This window comes from Cebus imitator, unplaced genomic scaffold (assembly GCF_001604975.1).
Source record: "Cebus imitator isolate Cc_AM_T3 unplaced genomic scaffold, Cebus_imitator-1.0 Scaffold148, whole genome shotgun sequence".
Classification (NCBI taxonomy): Eukaryota; Metazoa; Chordata; class Mammalia; order Primates; family Cebidae; genus Cebus; species Cebus imitator.
This window is the reverse complement of record NW_016107463.1, coordinates 684907-700679: the sequence shown is the minus strand read 5'-3', so window position 1 is coordinate 700679 and position 15773 is coordinate 684907. Positions and strand designations below refer to the sequence as shown.

The window sequence follows — 15773 nt, the reverse complement described above, 5'->3', positions numbered from 1 at the left end:
AAGAGCAAAAAACTCCGTCTCAAAAAAAAAAAATAAAATAAATAAAAAGAAGAAAACAACCCAATTAAACATCTTATATAAACGTTTTCAGTATCTTGGTCAGGCATGGTGGCTCATACCTGTAATCTCAGCACTTTGGAAGGCCGAGGCAGGAAGATCACTTGAGCCCACTGGGGTTCGAAATCAGTCTGGGCAACATAACAAAACGCCATCTTTACAAAAAAATACAAAAATTAGCCAGGTGTGGTGGTGCACACTTGCAATTCCAGCTGCTTGGGGAGACTGAGAGGTGGGAGGATGGCTTCAGCCCAGGAGGCGGCGGCTGCTGAGTGGTGACTATACCACTGCTCTACAGCCTGGGCAACAGAGCAAGACCCTATCTCAAAAAACAAAACAAAACAAAACAAAAACCAAATTTCAGTATTTTTCCATAAAACATGATACATAGATGGCAAATAAAACGATGCACATAGAAAGAGGCTCAGAACCATTAGTCATTAGGGACAAGCAAATTAAAACCAGAAGGAGATAACACTATATACCTATTAAGGTGGCTACAAAAAAAAACAACAAAAACTGACAACATCAAATGCTAGAGAAAATACAGGGCAACTGGAACTCTTCACAGATTTGCAAAATGGTACAGCTACTTCAGAAAACAGTTTTGGCAGTTTCATATAAACATACAACCCACAAATCATACTCCTAGGTATTTACTCAAGAAAAACAATTACTATGTTCATACAAAAAATATTATGGAAACATTTAGGGCAGCTTTATTCACAGTTGCCAAAAACTAGAAATAACTGAAATATCCAACTATTGAACAGATAAACACACTGTGATACACTCATATAAGGGACTGCTACTCAGCAATAAACTACTGATACACACAAAAACATAAATGAAGCCCAAATACATTATGCACTGTGCATGTATAAACCATTTAAAAATCAAAATACCTTTTAAAAAGTCAAGCAGTACACGAAAAAATAATATGATCAAGAGAGGTTTGCTGCAGAAATGTAAGGGTGGATCAATATTATAAGATCTACTAATATAATTCTATGAATATACACTACTGTAATTAATATGTAGCATGCAGGAGAAAAACTATATGATCATCTTAAAAGATGCTAAGATGACATCTGACAAAAGACAATAGCCACATCTGATTGTTTAAAAAAAAAAAAACCTTCCCTAGCAAGCAGACTTGGATGGAGATTTAAAAAAATAAAAATGATAATAATAAAAATAATTTAAAAAAACAGAAAAAAATAGAAATAGGTGAATACACTCGACACATTAAAGGTCTCAAACAAAGTTAACCATGAAATATTTGCATCAGTTCCAGTAAATTTAGAAAGCATGCTAAGATGCTTATCATTATAACTAACACTTAACACTGTTTTGGAGGTGGTAAGCAATGCAATTTGTTTGTTTCTTTTCTTTATTACCCAGGTTCCCATCAATGATAGAGGCAATCTTTATTCCTAGAATAAAGTTATTCCAATCAAAGCAAAAGCTATTAAGAAACAATTAGAAAAGAGAATAGATTAGCTAAATACAAAATTAATTTTTAAAATTCAGGAGTTTTCAACTAGAAGCCCCAGGAGAGCAGAGTATTTTTATTATTTAAGACAAATTATTTAAAGATAAAATAAGATTTTATGGCATAAGTGAAAATATTTAGCAAATGAATTATACTTCATCCAATTTTGTATAAAGTATGTACGTACACATGTTCACACAAAGATGGCTACCTAACGAGAGGAACCAAAATACTAATGTTCTGGGTTTTCTAAATTTTCTACATTACTTTCGTGATAAAAGGAAAAAGCAAAAATAATATTTAAAGGTTTTACTAGATTTTCAGAAGCATTATAAATAGAAGTCAAAGCTTTTTTCCTAAACTATTTATCAAAATCACAGACTAATGAATGTCAAGAACTTAAAAACAGTGTGAACAAACTGGCCAGCCACAGCCTGCTTTTGTAAATAAAGTTTTATTAGAACACAACCACGCTCATTTGTGTTTACTTACTGTCTATGGCTGCTTTCATGCTGAGAGCAGAGCTGGGCAGCTGTGACAGAGCCAGGTGGCCTGCAAAACCTGAAATATTTACTAATTGGTGCCCTAAGAACAGGTCTGCCAATCTCCTGCGCATTAAACCATCTAGTTCATCCTATACTGTACAGGTGAATAAACTGAGGTCCACAGAATAATGACTTCTCTATATTTCCATGGTACTTTCCACCAGTTGGCCAGGAAACTCTCAAAACAGACATCCTGCCATTTGGGAGGTAAACCTCAGGGTCTCATATCACATCACAAGGACTGTATCTGCCAATAAATTGATGAGAAGATGACTTTGGAACACTTGCTAAAGGTCTGAGTAAACCCTAGTAGATTCTAGAAGAAGTTAATTTAAAAACCACATAAGCACAGACTAGGGAAGGTTTAAAAACAAACAGATGCTGAGAGTATAATCTGGTTCAGTCTTTTCAATGACACACTGTAACCCAACAATCCAATCCCACTCCAAGGAATCTACCCTACAGAAACACCAGCTTAAGTGACTAAAGATACATCTCTAGCACATTTAGGACAGCACTGTCTATAAAAGCAAAAAAAGGCCTGAATTCTCAATAGGACTAGTTTTTTAAGGCAAATAAATATAAGCAAATGCAGTTATGTATTATAAAGAAGGGGGCACTTCATGTCTTTATCTTATATAAAGTCCTAACCTTCTGAGCATGAAAAGTTGTGACCCTTGCCATAAATAATCTCCACTGTTAGGTTTCTTCCGAGACATAGAGAACATTCACAATTCATGCTATCAAGGCAATTAAGGACAACCAATATACCTGGAAGAAAGTAATCTTCCCAGTTTACAGAGGATCAGAAATCCAATGCATTTCACCTCGGTAATTCAGACTCAAAAGTTCAAATATGTATCTGAAATTATGGTAAAACGACTTTAAAACCTTTTATTATTTGCATAGTACAGTCATAAGGTGGAGAAAGCACAGTACAGTCATAAGGTGGATAAATGAGTAACTTACTGAATTAAGACTTTAAGAAATGTGTAAAATAATTTTGATGTCTACAAAAACAGGGAAAACTGCACTTTCTCTCTATTTGTTATCTTAATTACTGTGAAAAGAGTGTTGAAGTCTACAATTATTTTAAGGATTTGTCTGTTTCTCCTTGGAGTTCTATCAGTCCTCACATATTTTGAGGCTCTGTTACTAAGTTCATAAACCTTTAGAAGGATTGTTTTAGGATGGGCTAAGATGTTATTCACTATTTTAAATGTTGGGCCATCTCTTGAGTCAAATATCTAACCAAGAATTAAAAAGGAAAAAGGACAAGAGAAATTCCACACAGATTAATATATGCATTTCTGAAATACTTTTTCACTTTCATAGAATATACTATACACAGACCTCAAAAGAGGCACTATGAACACACTAAAATCGAGCAGGAATCCATATTTCTAGTAAAATATATAAACTGCATCTACTGAATGCTGCCATTTGGTATGAATCACATGGCCATGCTGTTTCCCAAGTGTGTGAATTACAGAACACATCCATGAGTAGAGAGGAGTCTAACCATAACTTTCTTAGCAAATCTCTAGGGGTTCCACAGATAAATAATTTGGCCAGTGACTCCTGAGAAAGAGGTTTTATATAGGAGAACCTAGACACATTAGGACATACTAGCATCTCACAATTCAGTTTGCATATCAACTTTTACATTTTTATAACACTGAAATTCTCTGAGTTATCAAATTTAATTTCTCAACCAAAAGTCTCTGAATCCTAATCCTTCCTTCTCTTCTTGCCTACATATATGACTCTTAGCTTAATTTTACCAGGACCGTGGCAGATTTTTTAATTACATGTTAACTGACTGCCTCTTCACCCTATCTCCAAGAATAACAAATAATGGAAAGTTATCTCACACATGACCCCAAATCTTATTGCAGAAATGCAATACCATCACATACACAAAAAATGCTGGGCCCAGAGTTTCCGCAAAGGAGGACCTCAGCCAGACCTCTAGGGCTACCCAAGCTGTGCAGGATGAAGGGCAAATGAAAGGCTAGAGGAAAGGAGATTTAGGTAAATTCTCACTGGTCTAATAGAGGCAGACAGAATACAATGAGTCCAGGAGAACTTTCTGCAATTATATGAAATGACCCAAATGTTCTCCATTTGTGTAGTGCAATACACATGATTACAGAGCACTTGAAATGAATGTTTAATAGCTAGTGCTACTGGAGAAACTGAAGTTTTCATTTTACTTAACTATTTTTTTAAGAGATGGGTTCTCGGCCGGGCGCGGTGGCTCACGCCTGTAATCCCAGCACTTTGGGAGGCTGAGGCGGGCGGATCACTAAGTCAAGAGATCGAGACCGTCCTGGTCAACATGGTGAAACCCCGTCTCTACTAAAAATACAAAAAATCAGCTGGGCCTGGTGGCACGTGCCTGTAATCCCAGCTACTCAGGAGGCTGAGGCAGGAGAATTGCCTGAACCCAGGAGGCAGAGGTTGCGGTGAGCCGAGATCGCGCCATTGCACTCCAGCCTGGGTAACAAGAGCAAAACTCTGTCTCAAAAAAAAAAAAAAAGAGATGAGTTCTCACTCTGTCAGCCAGGCTGGAGGGTGGTGGCATGGTCCATAGCTCACTAGAGCCTCAAACTCCGGGACTCAAGCAATCTTTCTACCTCAGCCTCCCAAATAGGCAGGACTATCGACATGCCATCCTATGCCTATTTTAATTCTTTTGGAAAGACAGGATCTTACCATGTTGCTCAGGCTGGTCTTGAACTGCTGCCTCAAGCGATCTTCCTACCTCAGCCTTCCAAAGTATCGGGACTACAGGTGTGAGCCACCACGCCTGGGCTACTTAGTTTTAATTAATTTAACTCTCCACATGTGGCTAGGCAGCTACCATACTGGACAGTATGGAAGGTGAAAAGAATCCACAGGGTTTCTTTGACTCAACATTCAGTTCCACAGTTACCTTGTGCTGCCTGCTGCATTCAAGAGATTGAACCAGTTATTAGAGAGGCTGAATGAGACTTTCCCTGCCCAAAGTAGGTTGTAATGAAGGAAGAGCCAGATCATTAACAGCTCATTTCAGTTCTACGTCTTAACAGATAAAGATATAGATAAAGGGGTTAAAAAGAGGATAAAACAATCCTTCCTAAAGGTTTATGGACTTTAGGAAGGAGCCTCAAAATACATGAATACAGAACCTCAAAATACAAGAAGATTGCTAGAACTTCAAGGAGAAACAGACAAATCCTTTACAATAATTATAGACTTCAACACTTCTCTCAGTAATCAACAGAACAAGTAGAAAGTCAGACAGATCTTAACAACACTATCAACCAACCTGACCTAACTGACATTTATGCAATACTCCACCCAACAAGAGCAGACTATAAAATTCTTTTCAAGTACATATGGAACATTCACTTAGACTGACAAAATGTTGGGGTGCAAAATAAACTTCTAAAAATGTTTTACAAAATTAAAGTCACACAAAGTATGCTCTGAACAAAATGAAATTAAATTAGAAATCAGTAACAAAGACACTTAAAAAATTCCCAAATATTTGGAAACTAAAACAATTACTGCACATGGTCCTGGAGGTTAAGGGGGTGGGGATACAAAGGAACTTAACCCCACCTGGGGGTAAAGGGAATGGTGATCAGAGAAGGCAGGCTGGAGAAGGTGATGGATGGGTGACTAGGAGTTAGGTATGTGAGAACTATGAAGAAATCAGTATTACTAGATCAAATTCGAGATGAAGACAAGTAAGGAGTGAATAAGGAAAAGAGAAATAAGGGACATTTAGAAGTCAGTTTCATCCTTAACTCCTTTTCTCCCATTCATCACATCCCAGCCTAACCAATCTATCACTAAGAATTCATTCTAACTCCTGAATTATTTTCTGCCAGGCGCACTTCCCAAAGTGTAATCCCAGCACTTTGGGAAGCCAAGGTGGGTGGATCACTTGAGGTCAAGAGTTTGAGACCAGCCTGGCTAACATGGTTAAATCCCCTTCTACAAAAAAACACAAAAATTAGGCAGGCCTGGTGGTGCACACCTGTAGTCCCAGCTACTCAGGAGGCAGAGGCAGGAGAACCACTTGAACCCAGGAGGCAGAGGCCACAGCGAGCTGAGATCATGCCACTGCACGCTAGCCTGGGTGACAGAGTAAGACTCTGCCTCAAAAAACAAAAAAGTTAATTAATTAAAATTGAATTTGCAATAATCCAGTAAATAATCCTAGTTATATACCCAAGAGAAATAAAAACATATGTATAGATAAAAACATGTACACAAATGTGCTCAGCAGCATTATTCGTAATAGCCAAAATGTGGAAAGAGTTCAAATGTCCATGAACTCAGAAAATGGATAAGCAAAACATGGTCTCTGAGTGCAGAGATGTGTGCCTGTACCCCTAGCTACTCTGGAGGCTGAATGCTGAGGCAGGAAGATTGCCTGAGCCCAGGAGTTTGAGGTCAGCCTGGGCAACACTGCAAGACCATGTCTCCATAAAAAATAAAATAAAATTTAAAAAGTGGCATAGCCATACAATGAAGTGTTATTCAAATATAGTACTGATACATGCTAAGATATGCATGAACCTTGAAAACATTGGGCTAAATGACAGAAGCCATGAATTACCATATTATATGATTCCACTTAATAAGAAATGTCCATAGGAGGCAAATCAACAGAGAATGAAAGTAGATAAGTGGCTGCCAGGGGATGAGCAGGACGGAGGGGAAGAAGAGGGAGTGACTGCTGTAGGTATGGGCTTCTTTTGCGGGGGAATAAAAATGTGCTGGAATTAGGTAGTGTTAATGGTTGCAGAACTTTGTCAATACACTAAAAAAACCCACTAAATTATATACTTTACAAGGGTAAATTTTACAGTATGTAAATTATATCCCCATAAAGCTGTTACCTTTTAAAAACTGAATTTTCATAAATATTGCTTGAAAATCATTCAGCAATTTAGAAGACGCCCAATAAATGTCAGTGATTTACTGCCACTATTTTAAAAATTAGACAATCATAAAATAATATTTGAATAACTTACTAGTTAGAAAAACATACAAAAATTTTAGCTATATGCCAGCAGACAAAACAATTAAACATTACATTAAATTATGTGCATTTTAATTCTTTCTATATGGTCACTTTCAATCTTCTAAAGTGCATTTTAATGTATAAGTGTTTTTTTTTGTTTTTTTTTGTTTTTAGTTAAGATAACAGGCTGCCTCCTGAGGCTTATCATTTTAAAAAACCAAAAGCATGAAAAAAATTAGGGACTGGGTGCAGTGGCTCATGCCTGTAATCCCAGCACTCTGGGAGGCCAAGGTAGGCAGATCATGAGGTCAGGAGTTTGAGACCAGCCTGGCCAATATGGTGAAACCCTGTTTCTACTTAAAAATACAAAAATTAGCCAGGTGTGGTGGTACATTCCTGTAGTCCCAGATACTCAGGAGGCTGAGGCAGAAGAATCACTTGAACCCGGAAGGAAGAGGTTGCAGTGAGCCCAGATCACACCACTCCAGCCTGGGCAACAGAGTGAGACTCTGTCTCAAAAAAAAAAAAAAAAAAGAATAATTAGTATCAGTGTCAAGCTTGTGCTCAGACCATAACCACCGTACGCAGGCACTCAAAGAGAAGGAAGACCAAGGTGCGCACAGGACTCAGGGAAGATCTCCCAGGAAGAGGGATTCAAGCCTGGCTAAGGAGAAGGAAGGGAAAAGGACATCAGCTAGGATTTGCTCCTGTGTCACCCAGATTGCCACTTGCCCACAATGACTACCACTCTCTCACCCCCACGTCTCCACCATTCAGGGTCTTTAGTCCAAGGAAAGACACAGGGTTTTGAGGAGTGAGGAAAGGAGGACCTAACAGAAGAGACAAGAGCTCCTGGTCTTAACATCTCCCAGTACAAACGTCCAAACACGCCCACGGGTGAGGAAAATAGAAAAGCACGAACTGTATGCAAGACTATTTATTACTGCACAGCCAGGACACGCCTNAAAAAAAAAAAAAAAAAGAATAATTAGTATCAGTGTCAAGCTTGTGCTCAGACCATAACCACCGTACGCAGGCACTCAAAGAGAAGGAAGACCAAGGTGCGCACAGGACTCAGGGAAGATCTCCCAGGAAGAGGGATTCAAGCCTGGCTAAGGAGAAGGAAGGGAAAAGGACATCAGCTAGGATTTGCTCCTGTGTCACCCAGATTGCCACTTGCCCACAATGACTACCACTCTCTCACCCCCACGTCTCCACCATTCAGGGTCTTTAGTCCAAGGAAAGACACAGGGTTTTGAGGAGTGAGGAAAGGAGGACCTAACAGAAGAGACAAGAGCTCCTGGTCTTAACATCTCCAGTTCTGTTATACACATGTTTCAGTACAAACGTCCAAACACGCCCACGGGTGTGGAAAATAGAAAAGCACGAACTGTATGCAAGACTATTTATTACTGCACAGCCAGGACACGCCTCTCTACTATTCACAAATCATGTTGCCCAACTTTTTCAAAATCCTTTGGCTCTCATTTTGTTTAATTATCATGTTTAACCTCTTGAGGTGATGATACCTGAAAACAGCTGTTGTTAATTTCCCTTATAATCTTGACTTCCCTATTGTTATTGAAAGTACTACCATTCTTAGGGAGGCATATGTGATGCATTCCCCTCTCCACACATCTCTATGTCAAGGCCTGAAGAACTCTAAATTACCCCCGGACTCATCTTCCATCCAGGACTACAAAACCCACCAGCTATCTCGTCCTTGTCAATCCATTCTGCAGAACAGAAGCTATGCTAAACTTCCTGGCATCCCTCTGAAATCATACCCCACTCTTTCAAGATCTTCCGATCATCCCAATATTCAAAATTAAACAGATCTGAAATAGATTTGAAAGAGAGAGAGAACTTCAGGCTACTTCCCCAGTAATTCTCTCAATTTGGAAGAAAGGGCTACACCAGTGGTTCAACAGCATCTCTATGATTTCATGTGGTTCTGTTTCATGTTTGTGCACTGTGCTGCTGGGTATACAGCATATGCCCCCAGGTGCTCGGCAGTGAAAAATGCCTGAGGATCACAATCTAGCCCAATCCTTATTCTACAGATGAGGGGGAAAGTACAATTGCTATAGCCTGATCCTCTCGGTACTGCTCCACACAGTATACAAGGGAGTTTTGGTTTATTTCCTATTCATATGCTCAGGCTCTTGCTAAACCGAGTTACTTGAGACTGCCCACACTTTACTATCAGTGCCTGCTGCTCCCTCCCGCTCCCTCCCTCAATCTGCCTGTCCTTACTCTCTCCATGTGCCCATCCAGGAAGCATACGCCCACACCAATCCCCTTAAACGGGGTATATAATCTCCCCTCCTTTAAATGTCCACTGCACTTTGTACCTTGCTTATAGAAATCAGAAATTATACTAAAAAGATATTAAGATGACACTGGTGGGAATATTGTCAAACCAGTGACAAATTATGTTTCAGGTAAATCTATGGTTCATTCATAGCATCTCTGCCACTGATCTCCGCTGTCACAATCCTTAGAGGACAAAATCATTAACTCTCCCAGGATAACACCAGGGTTTTTGTTTTATGAAGTCATCAGAGATTCCAGCTTTCAAAATTCCAGGTAAGTATTCTCAGAAGTCTCACACAAGACTGAGACTGAAACATAAAAACCACTCTGTTTTAAATATAATTTCTTAAAATTAGCAAATGCTTAATTTCAAAGTGCTGTCAGAACTTTACCAAACGCTGACTGAAAACACTTTCCATACACTCCTTCTCAGTAAATTGGCAATGTCATAAAACCTACAGGCTGACGCAATTCTAAATTTAAAAAGTAAAAATAAATTATTCAAAACATTATTCAGCCATATGCCTTTAGCTTAAGCAAAACTAGGTGACTTCGATTTTATACTAAAAAGTTATCATCCTTACATTTTTTCCGTAAAAGGAAAACAATCTTCAATGAATAAACCTTTCAAGACTTTAGTAATGTCAACTTATATCTTTGCATTAAGTTATATTACCTACAAAATACTGAGTTATTTCTTATATTAGGAATGTCACATTGTCAGTACTTAAGCCAACACTGTAAACTATAAAAATTAATAAAATTACTCTAAATTACCAATAAAGTAAATTCCTCTTTCAGCCTTCACTGTACAACAGGATTGAAAGTCACCAATCATACTTTGTTATGTGTTATTGGACTATTTTTAACCAGTTCTAAAACTTTTTTTTCTTCCATCTACACATTTACCTGACAGCCTTCCCCCAGGGAAATACAGACTATAAACCAATGAAACTAGTACTTAGCCGAAACAACTCACTGCCATGCATTGTTAGCCATTGGAGGCAAGTGGGCATGGCAAGTGGGCATGTTCTAAACGTTTAGAACTCAACATGCCACTTGGAGGGGGTGGTGGGTGAGGGGCGGGGAACTTAGAGGATGGGTCAATAAGTGCAGCAATTCACCATGGCACACATATACCTATGCAACAAATCTGCACATTCTGCACATGTATCCCGTGTTTTTTTTTCTTTGTAGAAGAAATAAGGGGAAAAAAGTCACATCCTTCGTACCATAATCTTAAAAAATAATGTGTTGCAAAAGGCAAGACATCCAAATTAACATCACAGCCAATAAAGGAAAATGCCTGGCAAGCAATATGAAATAGCACCCCAAAAAAAAAAAAAAAACTCTTGCAATGAAAAACATTCACTGATCAAACTGTTCATCAAAACCCAATTAGAAAAAAACAAAAAAAAAAAACTAATTAGACCAATTTTTAATTTCCTAAATCCAAAGATTTAGGAGTTATGACACCCACCGCAAAATTATCAGAACTTCATCTATTATAAGTTCTCATCTACTAACAATTAATCCAACCAGTCTTTGATGAGCACCTGCTAGGTGCCAAACACTGTTATAGGAGCTGCAGGTGGAATAAGTCCAATATGTATCTCTAAGGAGTTAATAATTCTATACAAAGAAGGACAAATAGACATCTGGTAGGCTACAACTATCATTAAGAAAAACAAGAAGTTGGTCGGCCAGGCTCAGTGGCTCACACCTGTAATTGCAGCTCTTTGGGGAGCGGGGCGGATATCACCTGAGGTTGGGAGTTCGAGACCAGCCTGACCAACATTGTGAAACCCCATCTCTACGAAAAATACAAAGTTAGCCAGGTGTGGTGGGGCATGCCTTTAATCCCAGCTACTCAGAAGACTGAGACAGGAGAATCATTTGAACCCGGGAGGTGGAGGCTGCGGTGAGCCAAGATCACCATATGTACTCTAGCCTGGGCAATAAGAGCAAAACTCTGTCTCCAAAAAAAAGAAAAAAGAAAGAAAGAAAGAAAAAAGGAAAAAAAATGTCAGGCCAGTGCCGTGGCTCACGCTTGTAATCCACGCACTTTGGGAGGCCGAGGTGGGTGGGTCATCCGAGGTCAAGAGTCCCAGAGCAGCATGACCAACGTGAAGAAACCCCATCTCCACTAAAAATACAAAATTAGCTGGGCGTGGTGGGACATGCTTGTAATCCCAGCTACTTGGGAGGCAGGAGAAGAATCTGAACCCGGAAGGCAGAGGCTGCAGTGAGCCGAGATCACACCATTGTACTCCAGCCTGGGCAACAAGAGCAAAAACGCCATCTCAAAAAAAGAAAAACAAAATGTCACAAAAGTATCATAATAAATTTTTTTAAATGACACCTAGCTACAGATTGTAATTTAAGTCAGCATATGCACAGTTATCAATCCTATATACTATTTGCTAGGCCTTCAAATAGGACTTAAAAGTTAGCTGAACTGTCCTGCCAAAATGTCAGCTCTGTCTAATCAGAAACACTTCTTCCAGGGGTGTATGCAATTCAGTCTCCATGTTTCAATTATCGGTTCTGTGTACAAAGAAGACCAACAAGTGATCTCTCAAAGTATTATTACCATAAAAGGTGTACTAGGCCAGGCACGGTGGCTCACACCTGTAATCCCAGCACTTTGGGAGGCCAAGGTGGGCAGATCATGAGGTCAGGAGTTTGAGACCAGGCTGGCCAACATGGTGAAATCCATCTCTACTAAAAATACAAAAATTAGCCGGGCATGCTGGCAGGTACCTGTAATCCCAGCTGCTCAGGAAGCTGACAGGAGAATCACTTGAGCCCAGGAGGTGGATGTTGCAGCGAGCCATGATCGCGCCATTGCACCCCAGCCTGGGCGACAGAGCAAGACTCCTTCTCAAAAACAAAACAAAACAAAACAATGTGCTAAAATTAAGTTGGCAAGAATCTGCATGTAGTCCTTTCTACATCTAAGACATAAATACCTGACACTTGATTCATTCCCTTCATTCTCCATACAGCCCCCCCCCCCCACCCCCACAAGCCGGGCAACCATTCTGACCATCAGGCAAAAGAAATTACCTTTCTTCAGTTTATGTTAGGACAACTCACGTGGGTTTACATTTGGCTTAATATACTACTATCCTACTTCTCCAATAAGTAGGCATTTATAAAAAACAGAAACTTCTCAATTTAACCACTTCTACTATCCGAGTCTCTCTGAGAAAGACATGACACGCCTTAATTCAAGGAAAAAGGTCCTTTTTCCTCACAAATATTTCCTCATAAACTTTATTTTTCAAATGCTTTTAAAACCAGATTCCAATTTATCTAAATTTGCAAAATTATAAAGGAAAAGTCTTGCCAGTTGTTGCTTTGGTTATGTTAATTTCACAATTTAATAAATTGCAACTACGTATTTAACGCAAAGCAGTCTTTTGGAGGAGGGCGAGGGGTTTTTAACAAAATGCATCTCAGCACCAGCCTAGAGAAACTTTCTGTGAGAAAACAGAAGAGGGGTTACCATGGAGAAATTCATTACGGATTTCTGTGAGGGCTTTTTCCTCAGAAATAGAGTGAAAAGAAAAAGTCGTCGTGTAATAAATCTGATACTGATGCTACATGACTTAGAAAAAAGTTCATCTTCGGCAATTATGTCTAGATGATCAACTACACATCTTCTGCAACAGGTGACACGAAACTGCATTTCCCAAGTCAGGCAAAGCGATCAAATGAGTTAAGACGTGCGTTCCTGCGGTTTTGTACTTTTATTTTTGACTTAACCAAAACAATTTTGAATCGGATGAATTACCAAATTTGGTTGGGTCTTGTTTGGCTTTCTGCTTTGCTTTTTCATCAGCCATTTACCAGCAACTGTTGCATGAGCCCATTAGCACTCGAAGAATAAAAACAAACACACAGGACCAGATAAGGTTTCCCTACTAACCCAAATGACCCGTTTCCTTAACACAATTTTAAAACCACAGCTAGGGGTGTGAAAACAGGCATGTTTTTGTGTGTGTTTGTGTGCCACAATCTGCGCAAATCCTTAATTCCCTTTTAAGTAACAGATATATAATAAAAATCCGAAAGAAACCACATTAAAAATGCAAAGAGGTTTGCAAAACAAGAGGCTTCTTTCATTCCAGAAAACCACACCAAAACAAGGGAAGAAAAATGAATGCAATGGATACGTGTCTGCCAAAGTTTCAATCCTGTCCGGTAGAGACATTGCACTGGCACAAATTTTGAAGAGGAAAAAGAGGGGGTTGGGGGGGAGAGAGAGCAAGCGAGTGTGGCCTGCAAACTGCAACAATGCAATCTCCATTTTGAACAATGCGCCTCTTTTCTCTTGTAAATCTAGTTTTTTGCCACTTGATGTGCCGTCGCATTTCCCCTCTGTTTGGGGGGGAGGCGGGGTTGGGGGGAGATCGGAGCAGGATGCACAGCACACGAGTGAGCAAGGGGGGAGGGCAGAGGAGGTGGGGAAGGAGTCTGCAGCAACTGGGCTGGGTGGGTACCTGGAGTGCTGCTGTAGGTACTATGGCTCCTGAAGCTGCTTTCCGTGCAGTAACTGGCGTCGTCGTCGTCGTCTTCCATCTCCTCCGGATAATCGGAGTCATCGTCGTCCTCCTCCATCTCATCCTCCTCGTCGTCCTCAGAATCCTGGGTCTCCTCGGCGTCGCCGTCCTCCTCCTCCTCCTCCTCCTCGGAGACCATGTCCTCCTCTTCCTCCTCCTCCTCGCTCTCGTGGTCATCGTACACCACTTTGTTGACGGCCCTCCGGGCCGCGGTGGTCCGGGCCAGGTGGCCGCCGCCCCCGCCCCCCGTCCTGCCTCCCCCGCCTCCTCGCCCCCCCCGGCCCGGGGCGCTGGTGCTGGGGGGGGCCGGCGGCGGCGGCGGCGGCTTCCTCCGGCTACTGCTGCCCCCCCTGGGCGAGCTCAGCCGCGTCTTGGGCGCCACCTCAGCCTGGGCGGCGGCCCACCTGCCCCGGCTACTGCCGCGGTGCCGCGAGCGGAGCCCCCCGATGGGTCCGGACGTGGGCGGCGGCGGCGGTGGCGGCGGGGCCGGGGCGCAGCGCTCCGCAGCGGGAGCCGCGGGCTGCTTGGGCGGCCTGCCCCGCCGGCCCCTCATGTCGGAGCCGAGGCGGGGGGAGAAGGGAAAGCGGAGGGGGAGGGGCGGGCGCAGGGGGGGCGGTGGGGAGCGCCGGGGCCGGGTGGGGAGGCCCGCGGAGCCGGGCGGGAGGGGCCCGGCCGGCGGAAGCGGGTGGAGGGAGAAGGCTCAATCCGAATTGCTGGGGCCCCACTCCGGATCGCCTTCAGCCGCCATCTTGTTTCTTCCCTCTCGCTCGGTGACTGGGGGAACCGACAGCGGCCGCAGGCCCGGAGCGCGGTCACGTGAGCTGCGCCGCCGACGATCCTGGGACGGAGCGAGGCGGCGCAGCGGCCGCTAGGGGGAGCGCGGGAGCGCCGAGTCGGGGGCGGGGAGCACTGGGCTTTCTGGGGTAGGCGCAGCTCAGCGCAGCTGGACTTCGGGCGCGGGTGGCGCGGCAGAGACGGGTGCGCAGCTCGCGAAAGGCCCCTGTGTCAAAGGCCTTCGGAGACCACAGTCTCCGCGGACCCCTGGCTGGAGCCCAGAGCCTGCCGGACCTCCTCCTCGCGTCTCCCCTTCCGCGGTTCGGAGGGGAAGGCAGGAGAGCCCCCAAATATCATTCCCCTCCCGGCCCCCTAGAGAAACTGATGCTGAAGGAGCCAGAGAAAAAGAAAAAAAAGTCTCGGAGCGGGGCGGCCCGAGCGACCGAGGACACTGGGCAGCGCCACCGACGGAGAGAAATTAGTCCAGGGGACAGGGAGACAAGCCCCCAGAATTTAGGAAACTCCTTAGCTTGGAGCTGGAGCCCTGAAATTGACTCGTTAGACCACTGCTCCCTGCTGTGCCAGCAGCCACGCCCCGGGCTGCCACGCCCGGAGGGAGGGGCGCTTTAAGGCCTATTCCGTGGAATCCCCACTCGGAAAGCCTCAGGAAACTCCGGAACGCAACTACTGCACGTTCCAATCTCCCGCCACCCTCCCAGTGCCCCAGCAAGGACCTCGACCACCTCAGCAAGAACTTCCCTCTCCTCTGCAGTGGAAAACGAAATCCTGCCTAAAACCTACTTCACGGTGTAATGTTTGTATTATCGGGAAATAACTTGATTTATGCCGGGCGCGGTGGCTCACGCCTGTAATCCCAGTAATCCCAGCACTTTGGGAGGCCGAGGCGGGTGGATCACGAGGTCAAGAGATCGAGACCATCCTGGTCAACATGGTGAAACCCCGTCTCTACTAAAAAATACAAAAATTCAGCTGGG

General features: G+C 42.7%; 1 protein-coding gene across 1 annotated transcript in view; it reads right to left on the bottom strand.

Annotated features, from left to right (window-relative positions):
• The window catches only part of BPTF (bromodomain PHD finger transcription factor), a 137107-nt gene extending 122315 nt beyond the window's left edge, over window positions 1-14792 (bottom strand). The window contains exon 1 of the mRNA XM_017542842.2: window positions 13945-14792. Within this exon, the coding sequence (XP_017398331.1) occupies window positions 13945-14557 (613 nt within the window). The 5' untranslated portion in view covers window positions 14558-14792. The remainder of the gene's footprint in view (window positions 1-13944) is intronic.
• Between the last annotated feature and the right edge of the window lie 981 nt (window positions 14793-15773).